Genomic DNA, 21,925 nt, shown 5'->3' with positions numbered 1-21,925 from the left:
TTGCTTTAAGGCATCTATGATCAATGAGAACCATTGCTGCAATGTCTATCTGAAAATGTAGAATGACCAGGAAGAAAAGGCAGGCCTTTTCCTGTTCTCTTCTCCCCCATCCCCACCCCCAAAGCCCCTCCTTGTCTCATCCAGCTCTTGCTCCCCTCTTCCCCATCCTCTGCCTTCTTTCTTCTCCTCCCTCCTTTTTAAAAAGGGTTGGAGGTGGGGGCCGGCAGATAGTGTGGTGCTTAAGGTGCTGCACTCCCACATGGCCCACTGTGATTCGAGTCCCAGACCTGGCAGCTTGCTTTCTCACTTTCCCTTTCTCTCTCTCTGTCTTTCTCTGGTGAAATCTGAAAAAATAAAATAAAACAAATAATTATTTAAAAAAAAAGGGGGTGGGGGTTGGAGGTAAAGTAGACATAGGATGATTATATAGAATTGGATGACTCTTAGAGGAACAAAAAGGGGAATTGAAAAGTAGGGATAGTTTCATCCCATGCAAGGGGATAAGAAAGGACATCAAGCTTAGGAACCACTCCCTCAACGGAAGAACCGGGAAAGGAAGGTGAGTCAAAGTGCCCTGGTAGGAAGAAAGGGGAAGACAGGTTAATTCCAGGCACATGTTGAACTAAGCCACTATGGACGGGAAAGCTAGGAGCCCGCCACGGTTGAAAACCACAGATCTGAAGTCCACATCAATTTGTTTGGAGGGCTGTGTATAGTGCTGGTGTGTTAAAAGAATGTCCATTGTTTTTCTTTTTCAGTAATTAATGGTCACACATTGTGTTTGCGGCTGTTACTAGAAATTGCAGACAACCCAGAAGTGGTTGATGTGAAAGATGCCAAAGGACAGTAAGTGTTGTCAAACGAGGCCTCGGGTTGACATTTCATTCACAATAGGTAATTGGTTAGTTGGTTAAATAGCTGAGAGTGCTGACTGTTGAATTTTAGGTGGGGGTATATATATTTGGGAGAAGTTAGTGAGTTAAACCACTGCATAATGCAGTGGCTTTGTCTAGGTGGCTTTGTGTTTTTCACTAAGAAAAGCCTGCAGGGTGAGTGCATATCTTGACAAAAAAGATCACTTTTTTTTTTTTGGTAGTTGTGGCTGGATTTCCTGGCTCTTTTTTATATTCTCTTTGTTCCCTCTTTTACTCATTGTTTAGCCTCCTCTGAAGCTACTATGATACATTCCTTCTCTCGCTTTTAAATGATAGCAAGAAACAGCGAGAAGAGAAGCACCCTTAACGGGATCTTCTCCATCACAATCCCTTTCCCCAGCCCTCCAACTCCTTGGAATCCTGAGTGCCCACACACACCTCCACCAGATTTTCAAGCCACCTTGCGAATATGAACTCACAGTCAGCCATATGACTTCCGGCCTTGCAGGGCACTTGTGTCACTAGTGTGTGCCACAACTGCTGGGTCCCCATTTTAAAATTAATGAAAGAAGTTACCTCCAGCACTAAAATCCTTCACATTTATATCCTTCTTCAAGTTTGTTTTTTCTAAGTATATTCCATCTGTTGACCTATTCTCCATCCAATCTTCTCTTAGAAATTGGAAATACAGGGACCAGCAGTTAGTGTAATGGCTATGTTGCTAGACTCCCATGTAGCCGACTGGAGTTCGAGTGCCAGACCTGGTGGCTTAAACTCACGCTGGGAACATGTGTGTGTGTGTGTGTGCCCAAGATCCCGAGAGGAGAATGGAGGAGAAGGGATTGCAGCATGGCTATCCCCCCTGGGGGGTGATTTCTCGCTTTCTATCTCTCTGTCTCTCTCTGTCTTTCTGGAGAGTGTACACACCCTATAGCAAAAACCTCTCAAAAAAAAAAAAAAAAGGAAATTGGAAATACGGAGTTTAAAAGTACTAGTGACTAGATCCTGGTGTGTGTTAGTGTCAGAGGCAGAACTAGAACCTAAGCTCCTGGATCCCAGCCCCCTGTTCTTTCCCCTAGACTTGTCAGACTTTGCTTAAGGCAATGAAGCTTTGTTCCTATGAAATATTGAGCAGAAGTCCAACATAGAATTTTCTGAAAGCAGAGCTACTCTGACAGAGGCAGGAGGGTCTCCTACATACACACTCTCTATCAGATTGATAGTAAAGGCTACATAGTTCTGAAAATTATGGAATTATGAATATTTTGAGAAAGAACCTCCCGCTACCCTACCCCTGTGGATCATTCCAGCAACACCATTCCACAGGGCCACCAGAGCAGAGGAGATAGCTTGTTCCACATTGCATGTAGCAAATTTGGGACACTAAGAAAAATGTCATGCAATTGTCAAAAGTAAAAAGATGAAGCTGTCTCCCCACCGGAAATGAGGAGTGTTTTCTAAATCTCTATTATTAAAGCCTGATTTATCTGTCTCTCTAGAACCCCACTGATGCTTGCAGTAGCATATGGACATATCGATGCTGTTTCATTGTTACTCGAAAAGGAAGCAAACGTAGATGCTGTTGACATTATGGGATGCACAGCCTTACACAGAGGGGTATGTACCTCTTTATCCACTTTGGGCAAGCAATCCTTCCATTGCTTTGGGCAAATAATCCTTTTTTCCTCTTTTCTTCCAATATGAATTCTTGGTAAAAAGGTTGTTTTCTAAAATAACCAATTAACCTCAGTCAGTCAAAAAGAAATTTAAAAACTCTTCTACATAGGTAAAATAGTAGGAGGTACTCTTAGGTCCTGCCCTTAAGATTTCCTGTTAGACTGTGATAATAGATACATGAACACCTACTGTTGGTGGAATTGGTTATGTTTTCTCATCGCAAAATACGTGTACATCATAGTACATTTGCAAAATGGTTTTTTTATGGCACAGAGAAGAAAAACACAATCACCGGTAATCACACCTCCTGGAGATAGCTACTTTTTAGTGTATTATATAGGTTCATTAATTTTTTTCGGTATATACATTTGTTTTAAAATTTAAAGGGAGAGAATACTGAAGATGCTATTTGGAGTTTGATCTTTTCCTCTTGCTATATCAGGGACTTTTTTTCCTGTCATTCAATTTTTTCCCTTCATTATCATGTTTAAGGCTCCATTGTGAGCAGGTGCATCATTTATTTCAGTGATTACTTGGTTTTGAGTAGTTGTGCTATTCAAATTGCTCTTTGTAGAGCTGAAACATGTATCCTGTGCATAATTCTTTGAATACATATGCTCAACTTTTTTTTTTTCTTTTAGGTTTCTGTCATAGGGCACATGCACTTTCCAGAGAGATACAGTGAGAGGGAAAGTGAGAAATCACGCACTTGTGGGGATGGCCACACTGCAATCTCTTCTCCATTACCCTCTTGGGATTTTGGGCAGGCACACATACATGCCTGGCGTGATTTTCAAGCCATCAAGCTCGGGATTCAAATCACAATCAGTCATGTGGGAGTCCAGAGCCTTAACCACCATGCTACCTGCTGGCGCTATGCTGAACTTCTTTTTAAAGCATGTCATATAAATGAAATGTAAAAAAGCAGAAATCACATAATAGCCATTTGGGGATGGTGCCAGATACCCTGATAAATGAAAAGAGGAGAACTATAAAGTCATTGTCATTATGTTATTAATAGTTCTTATTTCCTGGGCAGTTCCTATAGGCTGTGCAACAGGCTGAAAGCCTGTATGTGTATTATCTCAGTCTTCACAACAGTCCGTGAGGTCAATATTATTATTCCTATTTACAGATGAATATAATGAGGCACAGAGAAGCAGACTGGCCTAACTTTTACAAAAGAGAACCAGGATTTAACTTACACTCTCCTGATTCTAAAGCTGATGTGTCCCACTGTATCATGGCACCTCTCATGGCTATATTTCCATAATGCTTTTCTGTTCTGACTTTTGCTGGGGTGTGTCTGGCCTCCACCCTCTGACATATGGCAGAGTCTGCTTTCCTTAAGACCCAGGCACATGTTCACTTACTCAGAGCCCTGCCTCAGCCAACCACGTTGCTTCCTGAGTCTTCTGCCCTTCTGACATCCGTTTTGTTTTTAATTGCAATGCATCAGATTATGACAGGACATGAGGAGTGTGTGCAAATGCTGCTGGAACAAGAAGTGTCAATTCTCTGTAAAGATTCCAGAGGGAGGACGCCCTTGCACTATGCGGCCGCTAGAGGCCATGCCACGTGGCTGAGCGAGCTGCTTCAGATGGCTCTTTCCGAGGAGGACTGTTGTTTCAAAGATAACCAAGGCTACACGCCACTGCACTGGGCTTGTTACAACGGTGAGTTGCTTGTCTGACTGATTCCTACTCCAGGACCACCTGGGACCTGAACAGAATTAAGAACATAAAGTAATGCTGTAAACCATGGTTTCCAAACTTTGTGCAACCAAGATACTTTTTTGTGAGTTTTTGATGGTTTGCTGAACAGTTCCTGCACTCCCCCATGGACCGTGATACTTTGAATAAAAGTTCACTTTTCTCCTTTTCGTTAATCAATAACATGATCAGAACTTTCGATGAACTGAAATAACCAATTTTGATCAGGGTTTCTGATCTAAATAGCATAACCAGGAGAACCACAAAGAATTCAAATAATATAGTTAGAAAGACTCAAAGATAGATAATATAATAACCTGTCATAATCGATTGCTTGTACATGCGTGATTTATCTTTTGGCATTTTTTCTCTTTTCTTTTCTTTAGTTTTGCTGTAGGGCCTGTGTGCTCACCAGAGACAGAGACAGACAGAGATAGAGGGAAAGTGAGAGAAGTCACCCCCCAGGAGGGATGTGGCCACTCAGCAAACCTTTCTCCTTCATTCTCTTCTCAGGATTCTGGGCACATGCCCAGGGCGATATTCAAGCCACGGTGTCTGGGATGCCAGCCACACAGTCGGCCATGTGGGATCCGGCCACCTTGAACTTCACACCACTTGGTGCCCCAGAATTTTTTTTTCTTTTTCATATTCCCCATTGCACTTATTATTTGGAAGATCTTAAATTTTTATTTCACTTATTTGGATTAAAAAAATGCATGCTGGGACCAGCAGTTGGCATAATGGCTATGTCACTGGACTCCCATGTGGTCGACCACAGTTTGAATCCCAGACCCGGTGACTTGGGCTCACACTGGACACGTGTGCATGCGTGCCCAAGATCCCAAGAAGAGACTGGAGGAGAAGGGATTGCACTGTGGCCATCCCCCCAGAAGGTGATTTCTTGCTTTCTGTCTCTCTGTCTCTCTCTGTCTTTCTCGTGAGTGCACGTGCCCTATAGCAAAAACCTCTCCCCCCAAAAAAAAATATTTTACCAATTCAAAAATACTGAAGTATCTGAAATAAGATTGTTTCCATTTCCCAGCCCGCTTTCTGATGTAATTTGGTGTGTATTTTTATACATTTTCTTTGAGAATGTGCACGTGCCCTATAGCATGTGCATCTGTTCTTTTTTTTTTTTTTTTTTGAGAGATTTTCACTATAGGGCGCGTGCGCTCGCCAGACAGACAGAGAGAGACAGAGAGACAGAAAGCGAGAAATCATCCCCCAGGGGGGATGGTCACGCCGCAATCCCTTCTCCTCCATTCTCCTCTCGGGATCTTAGGCACGCACGCACACGCGCCCGGCGTGAGTTTTAAGCCACCGGGTCTGGCACGTGAACCGCGGTCGACTACGTGGGAGTCCAGCGACATAGCCATTACGCTAACTGCTGGTTCCCTGCATCTATTTTTTGAAACCAAATTTATATAACAAATGTCATTCTATAAGCTTTCTTTTATTGTTGGAATTTACTTAAAATTGTGTTGCAGATAGCCTTATGAATGTGTGTCAATATAGATTGACTTGACCATTTAAAAATGATTATTTTTTTAACTTTATTTATCATCGTTATTATTTTTTAATTTGATACAGGCACCCACTGGAAAGAGAGGAAGAGAGATAGGGAAAGTAAGAAAGCAACTCACCAGATCTGGGACTCAAACCGTAGTCAACCATGTGGAAGTCCAGAGCCTCAACCACCATGTCACCTGCTAGCCCTAGATTGACCTCTTTAATAGTTTAATGATACTTACAGCTGAAAATACACTAGAATTTACTATTTCTTCAACCATATCCCTGTTAGTGGACATTCAGATTGAATTAAGGTCTTTTTTTTTTTTTTTTTGGAGAGATTTTCACTGTAGGGCGCGTGCGCTCGCCAGACAGACAGAGAGAGACATAGAGACAGAAAGCGAGAAATCACCCCCCAGGGGGGATGGTCACGCCGCAATCCCCACGCCTCCACCATTCTCCTCTCGGGATCTTGGGCACGCACGCACACGCGCCCGGCGTGAGTTTTAAGCCACCGGGTCCAGGACACGAACCGCGGTCGACTACGTGGGAGTCCAGCGACATAGCCATTACGCTAACTGCTGGTTCCAGGTCTTTTTAAAATTATAAACAGTGCAGCAGTGTGTGTGTTCCTATTATGTATGATTAGTTCTGTCAGGTAAGTTTTCAGGCATGAAATTATTGAGTAAGAGGGCACATATTACTTTGTAAAAAGGATATTGTAATTTATTACTCCACCAAATATGTGCATAAAAATTACAATTTTCCCACACGCAGGCCAGACCATGATAATAACACTGTTGTTTATTTTTGTTCATTGGAAGGGCAAGAACAAAAGATATCTCCTTGTTTTCATTTCTGTTTCCCTATCAGATTATTTCTTGGATGCTGTGTTTCTTCTGGAAGTTACCTTTTCCCATCCGTTGTTTTTTGTTTTTCCTATTGAGTTATCTTTTCTCACACATTTGTAGGACCACCTTGTCTTAGTGGCAGGGCTCCTTTTCGAATGATGTGTGCTGCAGCCCTCCCGCCCCCCCCAGTTGTTATATGTTTTCTCATGGAGAGATTTTGAGTTTCTTCGTAGTTGAATCTGTCAGATCTTTCTCTCATGGTGTCTAGATTTCTAGTTTTGCCTAAAAAGATCTCCTAATCCTAAGATTATTTTTTGTCCCACTGGTGGCACGCTGATTAAGGCCTCTGGGTGCCACATGGCCAACCGCACAGTTCAAGTCCCAGACTTGGTGGCTTGAAAAATATGCCAGCCTCATGTGCTCATGTGCCCAAAATCTCAAAGGGAGAGAGAAATGGAGAAGGGACTGTAGTGTGAGAGGTTGCTTTCTTGATTTTTCTTTCTCACTCTTTCTCTTTCCAGCAAGCACACCTACCTTCTAGCAAGTTTAAAATATATTTTTGTCATTTTTTTACTTTGCATCTAAAATTTTATTTGTCATTTCTAATTCTCTATTAAAAATTTTAATTTAGAAACTTGTGATTATTAGTTCCATAAAGGTTATTCTTTTGTACTCTAATTATATCTATTTAAAACCTTTCATTATTTATTTGTTTGTTTGTTTGTTTGTTTATTGGGGAAGTTTTCTGGGCACATGTGCTCACCAGAAAGAGAGAGAGACAGAAAGCAAGAAATCACCCCCACCCCAGGGGGGATGGCCATGTCACAATCTGTCTCCTCCATTCTCCTCTTCAGTCTCCTCCAGATCTCCTCTCAGGATCTTGGGCATGCACGCACATGCGCCTGGCTTGAATTTAAGTCACCGGGTCTGGGACTTGAAGTGTGGTTGACCACATGGGAGTTTAGCGACATGCCATTACACCAACTGCTGGTCCCCATTATGTTTTTATTGCAGTTCTTTTCACTGGTTCTGTCTTAACATGAGTCAAATTTTCTACTTTTTCAACTTGTGTTTGCTCCCTCTCTGTCATTGGAGGACTGTAATTTTCCTTTTTTTCCAACTAATGCATGATGGCTCCCTGATCTTTTTTGGGTCAAGTTCTGAGATCTTTCTGTCACCCAGAGAAACTACAGGAGGGGGAAATGCAGTAAGATGTTGATTATAATGGCAAATGCAAACCTGCCACAGACCACTTCTCTTACTTTAGGTAGAGGTGGGAGGTCTCTCTGTCTTTAGGCCACTCCAGGTACAAGTAAGAGAAGAATAACCTTCCTCTCCTAAGCCACTCATCCTTCCAGTGCAGCCTTCCTCTAGATTCAAGGCTCAAGCTCTGATCTTCCCAGAATCCCACTCGCAGGGCATTTTGTAATATCTAAAGTAATTCAATGATCCCCAGCCCTTCCCACACAGATGCTCAGCTTGGTAAGGAAGGTATGTGTAGATGCTACCTTAAGCTAGATTCTTTGGGAGATTCATACTGAAGGTGTCTGGGACTATTGAGTGAGGGTTGGACGTAGCTGAAAAGCTAAGTATAATTGCCTAAGGCCAAGGGGCTTTTTATATTCATTACTTCCTAAGCTTTTAACCCTCCTAAAAGCAGTATCACTTTTTCTCTTTTCAGGTATAAAAAAGGTTTGATTTATATTTTAAAACTTCAATTTGTCCAGTCTACCTCATTCTGAGGTAGAGCATAAGGAAGTTTGTTGTAACTTAGCACCATGTTCAGTCAACAATAGGTTCCAGGACAACAAATAGCAGTCCCTTCCTGCCTCACAAGCATGCAGTGCTTTGCAGACCATGTTTAAGTCCTTTACTGAGTCAAGCTCCCTTCATCCTGTGACATAGGTAGGACAGGTATTCCTAGTCTGAGTTTAAGTATGTGAAAAAGAGACTCTGAGATCCCAGGTAAACTACCTCTGATTCTGTAATAAATAAATTGACAGAAATTCAGTTGACTTAGAGACCACCTATCATTTTGCTAAAAATAGTTCCCTGACTTCATTCATCCACTTTTGGGACCAGCAGGTGGCATGGTGGTTAAAGACTCTGGATTCCCACATGGCAAACCATGGTTCAAGTCCTGGACCTAGCAGCTTGCTCTCTCGCTTTCCCTCTCTCTCTCTCTCTGATCAAACTGAAAAATAATAATAATAGTAATAAAAATAAAGTTAAATAAAATATATTTTTAAAAAGAATATATTTTGAGAGAGACAACAGGTGGCATAGTGGTAGGGGCACTGGACTTTCACATGGCCGACCATAGTTCAAGTCCCAGACTTGGTGGTTTGCTTTCTCACTTTCCTTCTCTCTCTCTCTGGTCAAATTAAAAAATAATAACAATAGAGAAAATTAAATAAGACAATTATTTTAAATATGTATTATATATAAATATGTAAATATTACAGACACATACAATATATGAATATATATATATATATATATATATGTATGTATATGAGAGAGAGAGAGGGAGAGAGAGAGAACCTGCTATGTGCCAGAAACTGTTCTTGGTGCCATTTAAAGCAGTATATGTTATTTTATAGTCAAAATCATTATGCATCATCTCAAATACTGCTTTCTACTAATCACATCTTCTCCCTATTCATAGGGTGCATAAGTGTAAGTGAACCTGTTTCAGTGGGCAGAAGATGTATTTCCTGTTACAAATATGGACAAACTATGTTGCAAATTTAACTGTTAGGACCTGAGTGTAGCATAGACTCTATTCTGCTTGCAAGTGAGGTGTCTTCTCTATCTCTCTTCATCAAACCATATGGCCTTCAGTGTTTTATTTGTTTATTATGTCTCCAAACACCTGTGAACATAGTTAATAACATTTCGGCATTTTGTTAATTTAATTCCACAGAGAATAAACAGCCAGTTTAGGAAAATTCATAAGCCAGAATTGTAATGAAAAGAACATTTTATGTTGAATAAAGTTTCCTTCTTGGAAATTGTCTAAATTCCTTTGATTCCTTGCAGGTAATGAAAACTGTATAGAGGTACTTTTGGAACAAAAATGTTTTCGAAAATTTATCGGTAATCCCTTTACGCCACTGCACTGTGCAATGTAAGTAACGCTGGACATTAATAGTGTTGCTTTAATTCTTCTCATAACATGTGGAGAAATTGCCTTTTAGGGAAGAAAAAGCAATCTTTTAGATTACAGATAAGACTAAAATATTCCATTTGCTACTAAGGACAAATAGGTCTCATAGCATAGTATGGTCCCTAATGTTAATCATTTTCCAGGGGCTCTTGGTGAGGTGCCACAGAAACCACACGGTGAGCTGAGGTCCCTTACACATGGTGTGAAGAACGCTTCAGGTGTAACTCACATTTTGTCTGCCAGATTCTAAAAATCAGTCAACATTAACAACAATATGCCTATAAATAGCTAGAAGGGCATTTTATACTGGGAAGATGTTTCATTTCTTGTAATTTTCCTTTTTTTCATTTAGATCTTTGATTTGACTACTGTATACTGTATACATGTTTCTAATAAAGCCATACTGTACCCCACAAAGATATACAACAATTCTATGCAAGTCAGAAATTACATTAAAGATACAGAAAATATAAAACAAACAGAAAGGCAAGGAAGTGTAAATGATAAAGGCTTGGAGTGATTTTAAATCTGAAGGAACCATGTCTTCTGCACTTTGGAATCTCCAGAACACCTAAAACGGTGCTTTGTACAAGTGGTATGCAGTGAAGTTCCTACCCAGAGGTAGAGGTGCTGAGGCTACAGAGTATGCTGGGGATTACAGCATGTTTGCCCTTGCCACAAATATTTGTCACCTTATTTTAAAAATGCATCAGAATATTACATATACCCGGTATAGGAAGATAGGAAGGAAGAGATATATAATATCTTAAAAGGCAAGATTTTCACTCTAAAATCCATTTTCATTTTAGAATAAATGACCATGAGAATTGTGCATCATTGCTACTTGGGGCCATAGATTCCAGTATTGTCAGTTGTAGAGATGACAAAGGCAGGTAAGTGATCTTACGATGGCATGCCTTCCATCTTGATGAATCGTAGTCTATGCTTTGAGATTGCAAAGTAGCCAAACCTCTATGCTGAAAGAGTACTACATACTTTTTTTGTTTATGTTTTTGTTTTTGCCAGAGGGTGCATGTGTTCACCAGGAGAGACAGAGACAGGGGGCTTCAGTCATGGCCACAATCCCTTTTCCTCTACTTCTCCTACTTGTCAGGATTTAGGACACACACACACACACACTCACACCTGGCATGTTTCTCAAGTGTCCAGGACTGGAATTTGAATCATGATCAACCACGTGAGATCCAGCTCCTAATGCACCATATTTAATTACTGTGCTATGGGGCCAGCCCAAGCATTTTTAAAATTAAATATTATAAAAGATACATAACTAGACACCAGTACATGGCATAGTGGTTATATCACTGGACTCCCACATGGCTGACCACAGTTTGAGTCCCAACCCAATAGCTTGAAACTCACACTGGGCGTGTGTGTGTTCAGTGCCCAAAATCCTGAGAGGAAAATGGAGGAGAAAGGATTGCAGCATAGCCATTCCCCCTGGGGATTAATTTCTCACTTTCTGTCTCTGTCTCTCTCTGTCTTTCCAGCAAGTGCATGCACACTATAGCAAAAATCTGTCTTAAAAAAAAAAAAGGAAAAAAAACACAGATATATAACTAAAAGAAATTTCCCTTTTAGCCTAAAATCCCCAACTTTTTCCACAGAGAAAGCTACAATATACTGTTCTTTCCAAATTTTTATATTTGCCTAAATATTTTCTATGTGTAACTACAAACATGCATGTAAATATATACAGATATATTCTTTTTATATAAATAGTTTTCTATAACAATGTTCTGTTTTTACTATACCCTGGAGATTTTTCCATGCAGGCACATATAGATTTACCATATTCTTTTTCAAGCTGCCTATTATTTCATTGAATGGATATTCACTGAGCCTGCCCTCTATTGAAGAATATTTTAGGTTGTTTCCAATATGTTGCTGTTTCAAAGAGTAGTGCAGTGAACCTTCTTATGTATATATTTAAACATGTGAGCTGCTATATTTAGGAGATAACCTTTTCGAAGTGGAATTACTTGTTTATTAGTTTTAATTTTGATAAATAAAACCAACTGTCCTACTAGAGAAATCAACCATCCACACTAGATGATGTGGGCTTTTAAATTTTATTTATTTGGCCAATTGCTTGCAACTTTAAGGCTTTATTTTTAAAGTATTTATCTCAAAGATGAAAGTTCAGTCACTGGAACTCAATTTGAAAGATACAATTTCATTATCAAGGCCACCACCCTCACCCCCAAATCCAGTGGATGCCATTCACATAGGTGACACTTCAGTGATCATCCTAGATGGCTTTTAGCGATGGCCTGTTCATTATCTCTTAAATCCTTAAGACAACACCGGGCACGTTTCTTTGGCATTGGAAAGTGAATGGGTTAAGGAAACCAAATTCACATTCATTTTAAATCTGTAGGACACCCCTTCATGCCGCAGCGTTTGCTGACCACGTGGAGTGCTTACAGCTTCTTCTGAGACATAATGCTCAAGTGAACGCAGCAGACAATTCAGGGAAAACGGCATTGATGATGGCTGCGGAGAACGGGCAGGCGGGTGCTGTGGGTATGTACCTGCAGATGGACTTTGTGTGTATGCCTATCCCAAACCCAAAATAATGTAAAACCAAGAAACCAGTTGTCCTGTAGCATCTACATGTGCGAAGAGTCTACTAATAGTCTTTCTTAAGACCCCCCCCAAACTGTACTTGCTAACTGGCTACAGTTTCCTGTTCATTGGTGGACCTTGTCAAAGTAAGCCCACCTTTCTCAGCACTTAGAAACCAAGAGACAATGGAAATTATTTCTGTCCCCTTTGGATTTGGATCAAACAAATATGGCAACAAATTGTTCCTTTTCCTCTTTAAAAACATTAACTATATTTGGGTAAGCTGTACTAATTTAAGTGTTATTGTTTGGGTGGTAACTTCTTCAAAATGCATGTGTTTAGCCTCTATCTAATCTAAGTAACCCTCTTTTGACTTTTTCTATAGATATTTTGGTGAACAGTGCCCAGGCTGATCTGACTATAAAGGATAAGGATTTGAATACACCCTTACATCTGGCTAGTAGTAAAGTATGTAAATGATATAAAATGATAAAACATTGTTATCTAATGTTGCAATAATAATAATAGCTGTAATACCACTGAAATGCTACCTCCGAAGTGTATAGCATGGTTCTTTTTTTTTTTTTTTTTTTTTGAGAGGTTTTTTACGCTATAGGGCATGTGCGCTCGCCAGACAGACAGAGAGAGACATAGAGACAGAAAGCGAGAAATCACCCCCCAGAGAGGATGACCACGCCGCAATCCCTTCTCCGCTCGGGATCTTGGGCATGCACGCACATGCGCCTGGTGTGAGTTGTAAGCCACTGGGTCCAGGACGCGAACCGCAGTCAACTACGTGAGAGTCCAGCAACATACCCATTACGCTAACTGCTGGTTCCCTGTAGCATGGTTCTTAATTAAGGTGTTCATCTTCCCAAGATGGTATCAACTGTCAGTGGAATCCACGGGGTGGAAGGAAGGGCAGGACCCACCAAGTTGAGGAGGACATGCTTTCATGGCATTTGCCACTTGTATTTTTCTGCGACCTGTCTGTCTTGATGCAGGCACTGTATCTCTCTCTCCCCCCAGTTGCAGTACCACATTTTGGCACTCCATAATAAATTTGGATCTTAGTTATATGTCTTCTAAAAATATAAGCAGTTCCATTTATTTTCATTTGTTCCATTTTGAAGGCATTATAATAACACAACCAAAACATACTCTTCTGAGAAGCAAATTAGTATATCTATGTGCATTTCTACTCTCCTGCATTTTTTTAAAAGATTTTTCTGCCATAGGGCATGTTCACTCACCAGAGAGACAATAAGAGAAAAAGTGATAAATCATCTCTTTGGGGAATGGCCATGCCACAGTCCCTTCTCCTCCATCCTCCTCCAGGGATTTTGGGTGCACACCTACAAGTGCCCAGCTGTCAGGTCTGAGACTCAGACTGTGGTCAGTCATGTGAGAGTGCAGCACCTTAACCACCACGCCAGCTGCTGCCCCCCTTCCACCTTTGTTCTGTTGCGTATTTCAGTTCAAGGAATGTGTATGTGTGTTTTAATAGCATGGTGTTCACACATTGCTTAAGTTCCTTCTTCCATAAAAGATAAATGATATATACATAAAAATATGATTTTACAAAAGTGGGATCACACTGTTTTATAACCCAGTTTTGTTACCGAATCATATATTATGAATGTCTTTCTTTTAGACATCATGCTTCATGGTGTTTTAGAAGATGTGTGGCATTCTATCTTAGGAATGTAATATCTCTTATTGTTACAACTGTTTTTCAACTGCATGCTACTCCAAATAATCGTCATTCTAGAGGAATCTTGTTTTTAGGAATTTTTACCCATTCCTTTAAGATAAAGTCCTAAACATGAAATTATTGAATTTAAGAATAACATTTTACAAACCAAATCACCCTCTAGTAGGGTATCAACAGTTTCCACCACCCCCCCCCCAGCAGTACGTCCAAACAAAACCTCCATGGACAGTCCTAAACTCTACATTTACAGTCTCCCACACAAGACGGTAGAGTCCAAAACCAGTGAACACCAGTGATGGCGATTCATTTCAACCTAGTTATAATATGGAAGGTGTTACCCCACCCAGTGATACCAGCAGTCCCATATGCTCCTTTTACTGGTTACATTTTCTTACTTCATGGTCTGGGAAGCCCATGGAAACCACAAACCAAAACTAAACTAAACTTAAAAAACAAACAAACAAACAAACCCTCACATTTCATGAAGCATATTTCAAAGTGTAATATTTTAGAGAATGTAAGTGCAGTGCTTTTCAACCATTCCTGCACAGACAAAGCACCTAGATTTTGTTAAAATAAAGATTCTGACGTATTAAGTTGGAACTGAGATTCAGCGTACCTAATGTCCAGGTGATGCTGAAGCAGCTGATCTGCCAGCCACTTCTTGAACAGCAAAGATTTAGGAAGCCATAACCCGTAAGAGGGCACCAGGCCTAAAGTCATCAAAGGATCTCTGACTTATCGATTGATTTTTAAAAAGTGATTGACAATCCATTGTCTTGAGATACAGAGATACCTTCCCCTGGTTGAAGAAGAAAAGGATGAGTTTTCCTGAAATAGGGTCTCTTCACAATTATAAGGCAATGAATGATGATGGATGACACAGATAATAGGTGTAATGGGGATTCCAAGGATAAATGGGTTACTGAAGTGGTAATTGAAAGCTTGAGCAAGGAAGTAGAATTTGATAAATGTTTAAAACGTATGTTAAAGATTTAACAAATACTCCTAATTCTACTCTCTAGTTACCATCTGACCTACCTAAACTAGAATACGCTTTAGCTCCCTGAACACTACTTCTAAAATTTATCTTAGGAATACTAATATTTGAAATCAGACCTATGTTAATCAAGTCTTAATAGACTTGAATGAGCTTCCGAGAGTATCTGGGGCCCATTTGCTTTTAAAAGAAAGACAACGGCTCAGAAAATAGCCTTATAGAATGTTTTTAGGCAGAGGAAATTCATTTTCAACTTGAAATATAATCAAGTATCTTTTCAGGAACTTGTCTGGGTCTCTGTCCTGTGTTTCTTATCATACTTTTTCTTTACTAGGGTCATGAAAAATGTGCCTTGTTAATACTTGACAAGATACAAGATGAGAGCCTTATTAATGCAAAAAATAATGCACTGCAGACGTAAGTGTAACTCCTGGCATGTGGTTGTGACACAGCACCGTGGTCCTTTATTCAGCAAGTATTAAGAGCCTGCTGTGTACCCGGCCAGCACTGGGAAACGCAGTGGTCAGGGACGTAAGCCTGGCTTTGCCTTCATTGAGTTTACAGTAGAATATCTGCAAATGCTGACCGAGCGAGGCAGCTTTAGTTAAACATCTAATTTTGCTATGCCTTTATAGAATTTGGTGAGATCTGTGTTTTTCTTTGCTGATATTTTTGTGGTGATATAAATTGTGTGAACTGTTAGAAAAGTCTTATGGGCTTATAGATTGACATATTTGGGGAAACTGTATTATGTATTAGCATTATGTATTCTGACTGGAAACAAACAGTTTTATAAATCAGGTTCCCAGAATACATTTGAAGAGCTTCTAAGCTATTTGTCTTAATTATATTTTAATGTGATTCAGTGTAACCCTTGGTGTGAAAGATCTAAAAACGGCTGCACTTTCTGTTTTAGGAAATTAGTTTTGCATTTGTTTTAAAGTAAAAACATATTAAGAATTATTTTTCATTTGTGATTGTTGAAGCAATATCCTGACTTTGACTTATTCTTTTTTTTTAAAGAATTATTTATTTATTTAATTCCATTTGTTGTTATTATTTTTTAATTTGACCAGACAGAGACAGAGAGAGAGGAAGGAAGGGAAAGCGAGAAAGCAAGCTGCCAGGTCCAGGACTCAAATGGCTGTTGGCCATGTGGGAATCCAGCGCCCTTAACCACCATGCCACCTGCCAGCTCCTTGACTTTTTCTTTAAGGTGCTATAAATTCAGTAAAATATCTGTGGGCATTTAGTAATAATAAGGAGATTTAAGATTCTCTACTCTATGAGGGCCAGTTGGTAGCATGGTGGTTAAGGTGGCTGAATCTCACATGAGCAACTGAGCAGTTTGGGTCCCACACCCAGCAGTTTGAAAAAAAACAAACAAAACAAACACACCAGGAACGTGTGCACATGTGCTCAGAATCCTGAGAGGTGAATGAAGGAGAAGTCATTGCGTCCTAGGAGTGCTTTCTCACCACCTACCCCCGTTCTCTGATGAGCACATGCAATCTATAGCAAAAAATTAAAAACAAACAAACCAACAAACAAAATCCTTCCACAAAACATACCAGAGCTTGAGTTACCCTGTCTTTCTTTTTCCTGTTGTTGGGATAGTTTGAGATACAGAGTATTTATAATATCTACAGAGACGTCTCAGCCAAACATGTAAGATGTTAGGTTATTAGCATCTGGAAAAGATTTAGTCATCAAATATATTTTTATTTTTTATTTTATTTTATTTTTTGTTTGGTAGAGGGTTTGTGCCCTTGCCAGAGGCAGAGATGATGAGAAGTCACCCCCTGGCGGGATGGCCATACTGCAATCCATTCTCCTCCAATTCTCCTTTTGAGATTTTGGGCATACACTCAAGCACCCAGCATGTTTTCCAAGCTGCTGGGTCCAGAATTTGAAATGTGCACTCAGCCATTTGGGATCCTTAACCACTGCACCACCAGCTGGTCCTCTTTAAAAAAAAGTAAAAATATCTGGGTTGGTCCATGGCCTCATGGTAAAGGGAGCTGGATCCCACATGGGTGGCCATGTTGTTCAAGTCCCAGACTCAGCATCTTGAAAAACATGCCAGACTCATGTGCATGGGTTCCCAAGAACCTGAGGGGAAGGAAAAATGGAGAAGGGACTGTGGGGTGACCATGCCTCATGGGGGGTGTCTTCTTCCCCTCTCTCTATCGTCTCTCTATCTCTGTCTGATAAGTGCACACACCCTCTGGCAAATTAAAAATGAATAAATAAAAATTTAAAATAGCCATGTACTATGTGTAGATTCTCAGTAGTCTTTCTCTTAATGACACAACTAAACAAAATGCCACATCGTCACACAAACGTGTCACAACAGATGCTCAATGTTGTGTTTTTTAGACCCCTCCATGTCGCTGCACGCAATGGCTTGAAGGTTGTAGTTGAGGAGTTGCTGGCCAAAGGGGCTTGTGTACTTGCTGTAGATGAAAATGGTAAGTGGAAAAAGTAAACAGTTACTAAAGTTACCTTCCCCATGCTGGCTGAAGCCAGAAAGAAATGAGAAAGATATGAGCTAGTTAAAAAAGCAGTAAGAACTCTCTCTCCCTTGAAAGTTCCATGTTTGTTGAGAAGTCAAAGAAAGATAACTTGTCTTGTCTGTCTTTTTGTAAAACGCATAGTCTCCCTGTAGCCCACCAGTGCTGTCCATTTTGCATGTAACGTCAGCAGCTGGTCTGTAACTCCTCAATGTGGTGGTTAAAATATTTTAGACACTAAAAATGTTCAGGTTGGCATTTGGAATTCCAACCGCTTACACTGAGGACTTACAGATTATACATGTCATTAGTGCATGTTCAAGGGCTCCAGTGAAAACCTAGACCTTCGATTATATATCAGTTCATTCTGAGATCAAACCTCTTTTTCTTTTCTTTTTTCGTTTTTTAAAGTACAGATAAGAACTCATATCCCAGTATAGAAATTTGGAGAATATGAGTAAAACTTTAAATCCTTGTCTAGGCCTGAAAGCTTTTCCTGATCTACACAACATTGTTTTTCTAAATAAACTAATTCTTAACAGAAGCTTTCTATTCGGCTTCCTAAGAAATCCTGAAAGCTAATGAATGCTAGAATTATACCACACTACCATTCTAGCACCGTGCCTACTAACCTTGGGGAGCATAAGAGGAATTTCTGGATATTTACAAATGAAGCAATTTTTAAACTGTGGCATTAATTGTAGCATTTAATTTAAGTATTATAATGTATTAATGTAACTCAACTGCTTATTACAGGTATTGGAATTAGCAGCTCATGCCTATTTCTCAGAAGTAAGCAGCTATATTGACATCATTAGCTAACTCTTACTAGTTTTGGTTTTGCAGCCCCATTTATCCTAGCATGTACCCTGCCCTGTCCCCAACCTGACTCATCTAGGAAGCGCAGAAAGTGCTCTATTACTCCATCTCCTTGGTTTTTCCACCTCACCTTCCCTCCCCTTCTTATCACCTCTATATCTCTATATACCTTAGGGTTGGCATACAGAGGCCCACAGCTTTTCTGCAAAATGACTGAAGAGACCAGAATAAATGGGTTTTGCCTTGTTCTGGTATAACTCTGCTACGTCGGAGGTTTATTCAGCTGAGTGACCTCCGGAACAAGAGCTCTGAGTCAGTGGACTTATAGCCTGTCTCAAAGCTTAGCTGTATCCCAAAAGCCTGGGAATATTTGCTATCAATTTTGTTCAGCACTGCAATCAAATATTTTTTAAGGGTTTTTTTTTTTTTTTTTTTTTTTTTTGCCATAGAGCACATATGCTCTCCAGAGACAGACAGTAAGTAGGAAAATGAGATATCATTTCCTCAAGGGGGATGGCCACACCACAATCCCTCCTCCTCCATTCTCCTCCTGGGATTTTGGGCATACACACACACATGCCTGGCATGATTTTCAAGCCACCAGGTCCAGGACTTGAACCGTGGTTGACTATGTGGGAGTCTAGCGCCGTAACCACTATGCCAGCCACCCACTGGCCCCAGAATCTAATTTTTAACTCATCACTGACCTTTGTGGAATGAAATATTAAGATACCTATCCATTTTTGTTTGTTTTTATGCCAGGAAGAATAATAATCTCCCAAAGAACAAGGAGAAGGGGGAATGGGGTGGGGTCAGGTCAAGTGATAAACAAAATAACAAAATACCAAGTTTCAGTGAGGCGGTTCCTCTGAGTAACTGAGTGCACCACTCCTGCGTAGGAGGAAATTTGGCCAGCGGAGGGGCTAACTATTTCGAGTCCATGGAATAAATGTTGGATAAAGATAGCAATTAAAGCAAAGAATTGATGAAGCACCTGTTCAGTGTTTTCTTATCTGGACTGGAAAATGGCACGACTGTGATTATGACCCCACAGCAATTTGCCCACTTCTGTTACCTTTCAGATTTGGGACATTGGTTGGTGGAGTGGCTATTTTCTTAAATTTTGTTAAACTTTCTTAAACGATAGTCAATGTTTAATTATAAATAACCAGTGTCTTACTGTGTCTGATCTACTCAAACGATTCCATTTTTCTAAAACTAGTTCACTGGTGTATACAGTATGTAAAGTGTATATAAAGTGACACTGTATTGCTCGCTTTAACTGCAGTCTAACTTTCAATATCCTTTCTAATCTGACACGCGATTACCTACAATGGAAAGTCATTGTTCTCAGAATGAGAGTACGGCTCAGGCCCAGACCTGAGGCTCATGGTGTGCGTGTGCTCCCAAGTGGAAACATCTTCCTGGTTGTCCTGTTGCTGTATTTCGTGGAATTGTGTCCCACCCCTCCACCTCATGTTTCTGTTCACTAGATGAAGGCTGGAATTCTGCCTAACTTCGGATAATATCGCGCTTGCTGTAGTCATGTGAGCTGAAAACAAAAACAAAAACAAAAAACCCTCCATAAAGTGTCTCCCCCTCCATCTCCCTTCTAGTCTGACCCCTAGCATGACTTGTACCTCTGGCATGATTTCTAACTCAACATACATCTCCGCTTGTGAGATCGTTCGAGATGTACTGTGGAATGCTCGCGCCTCCTCTGGACCTCCGAGGACTAACCTCTGCCTTGTCTGCATTTACGCCCAGGTCATACCCCGGCCCTGGCTTGTGCTCCTAACAAAGACGTGGCTGACTGCCTGGCCCTCATTTTGGCTACCATGATGCCTTTTTCTCCTTCCAGTACAATGACGGCTGTCAACTTCGTTTGTTTTAAAAAAGACAATTTGAGCAGGACGACCCTCTCCAACCTGGGTAGCATGGTTAGCCTGTGCAGTAACAACGTAGGCTCGGAGGATGGGTACAATGAAAATGATTCTGATTCGGAAACATTTTGACTTTGAACAGTAGAAGCTTTTGATCACCTGTATTGGAGAAAAGGAAAGAAGCTTGATTGCAAGTTCATGTTGTGTTTAAGCATTATTTGGGGCCCGAATTTCCAGAAACTAATAGAGAGAGGAATTAAACCAAGGGAAGACAGCTAGGTTATAGGGAAACTCATGCAAACGGGCCCCAATTTTGTTTTATTTCATGTTTTCCTTGGATCTAAGTTACTTCTGTGAAAGTCTACCTCTCATTTTAAGTAAGGAATTTTTTTAAAAAGTATTTACTTGTTTTTCTTTGGGGATAATGCAACTGAGAGGCAACTGTCTGCTATAAAGATTTTTTTTTTCATGTACTTGGCATGAAAAAAAAGTGATTTCTCAGAAGTATATCAATGTGACATTCCTATTCCCTGAGAGGGGAAGGAAGAGGTGGACGGGAAATGCTCCAAACCTCTTCTCACTTTTATGTTTACTTCCTCACTAGAAGCCAAAGGTAAAGGTGTTCATCTTCAGAAATAATGCCTGTAATTATCTTTTAAATGGATTCCAACAATGTATGTCCTCTCTGTAGTAAGCACTTAAATATCCAGAACTTCTTTCTGAAAATCTTGCTTAAAATTGCCAGATGAATTTAAAAAATTGAACTTGCTTTTATCATTTCACACAAATGTGGCACCCAGTGCTCCTCAGAAAAAGCCTGTGACTAATTTTCACGCTCATGTTTGAACTCAAATCTATCTAATAACATTTCAGGTGAAAATTATACTTGCACCACAACTTTGAGACAATGTGCAAATTTAATATGAAACTATGCTTTGTTAATTCATTCTTAAATCACAATACTAACTCTTTAAAAACATCAACATGATCAGTATTGCTCATCAGTAGTAAAGTGTTAAACGAGCTTCTCAGTCAAGGTCATGACAAATGCGTGAAAGTATGACTGCAAAGGGGAATGACAAAAGTGAACTCGGAAATAGGCAATATAGAAATTAAAGCCAATAACCAGTTGCTTGATGGTGAAATCAACATAGTGAATACTGTGTCTGCTCCCTCTGCCAAAGCTTCTAGGTCAAATGGACCCCGTTCCACACCTGGAACAGCTGTGCAAAAAGAAGAATGAGACTCTTTCAATTATGCACATACACATGCACACATATATGTGTGTGTTTATATACATATATATATATAATGTATGTAATTCATCAACCAGCTATGCGTGAGGACCAAAATGCTTCAGTCTAACATGGAAGAATTAAATTTTTTGTCTTCAAAATGCAAGTAAGAACTGAAATAGCTTTTCTACGGAATTAAAATGTAACCTTTTTGTGTACCAGTCTTTCTTGTATTTTATATTTCTTATGACACAAATTTCTAGTTGACAGCTTAACATTTGTAACTGATGATGTGTTGACCACGGCTTATTTTTTTGCCAAACTAGAGAAAATGTCCAGATACTTTTGATGTAAATGTGTTTATATTTATTTGAAATGA

The 21,925-nt window shown here is 40.0% G+C and overlaps 1 protein-coding gene across 6 annotated transcripts in view; it reads left to right on the top strand.

Moving 5' to 3' along the window:
* ANKRD44 (ankyrin repeat domain 44) overlaps nucleotides 1-21,919 on the top strand; it is a 219,690-nt gene extending 197,771 nt beyond the window's left edge. Inside the window, exons 18-27 of one of the 6 annotated variants that reach the window (XM_006159916.3) lie at nucleotides 759-846; nucleotides 2,375-2,492; nucleotides 4,012-4,228; nucleotides 9,667-9,754; nucleotides 10,603-10,686; nucleotides 12,195-12,340; nucleotides 12,768-12,850; nucleotides 15,431-15,513; nucleotides 17,476-17,567; nucleotides 20,196-21,919. In XM_006159916.3, coding sequence (XP_006159978.1) covers nucleotides 759-846; nucleotides 2,375-2,492; nucleotides 4,012-4,228; nucleotides 9,667-9,754; nucleotides 10,603-10,686; nucleotides 12,195-12,340; nucleotides 12,768-12,850; nucleotides 15,431-15,513; nucleotides 17,476-17,567; nucleotides 20,196-20,443 — 1,247 coding nt within the window. In that variant the 3' untranslated portion in view covers nucleotides 20,444-21,919. Of the gene's footprint in view, nucleotides 1-758; nucleotides 847-2,374; nucleotides 2,493-4,011; nucleotides 4,229-9,666; nucleotides 9,755-10,602; nucleotides 10,687-12,194; nucleotides 12,341-12,767; nucleotides 12,851-15,430; nucleotides 15,514-17,475; nucleotides 17,568-18,365; nucleotides 18,851-20,195 lie in introns of those variants that run through there. The other 5 variants (XM_006159917.3, XM_027776325.1, XM_027776323.1 and 2 more) reach the window with 5 other exon arrangements.
* Nucleotides 21,920-21,925: the final 6 nt, after the last annotated feature.

Source organism: Tupaia chinensis, unplaced genomic scaffold (assembly GCF_000334495.1).
Source record: "Tupaia chinensis unplaced genomic scaffold, TupChi_1.0 Scaffold000661_1, whole genome shotgun sequence".
NCBI classification, from domain to species: domain Eukaryota; kingdom Metazoa; phylum Chordata; class Mammalia; order Scandentia; family Tupaiidae; genus Tupaia; species Tupaia belangeri.
The sequence above is the reverse complement of the archived record's forward strand: the minus strand, read 5'-3'. Positions and strand labels throughout refer to the sequence as shown.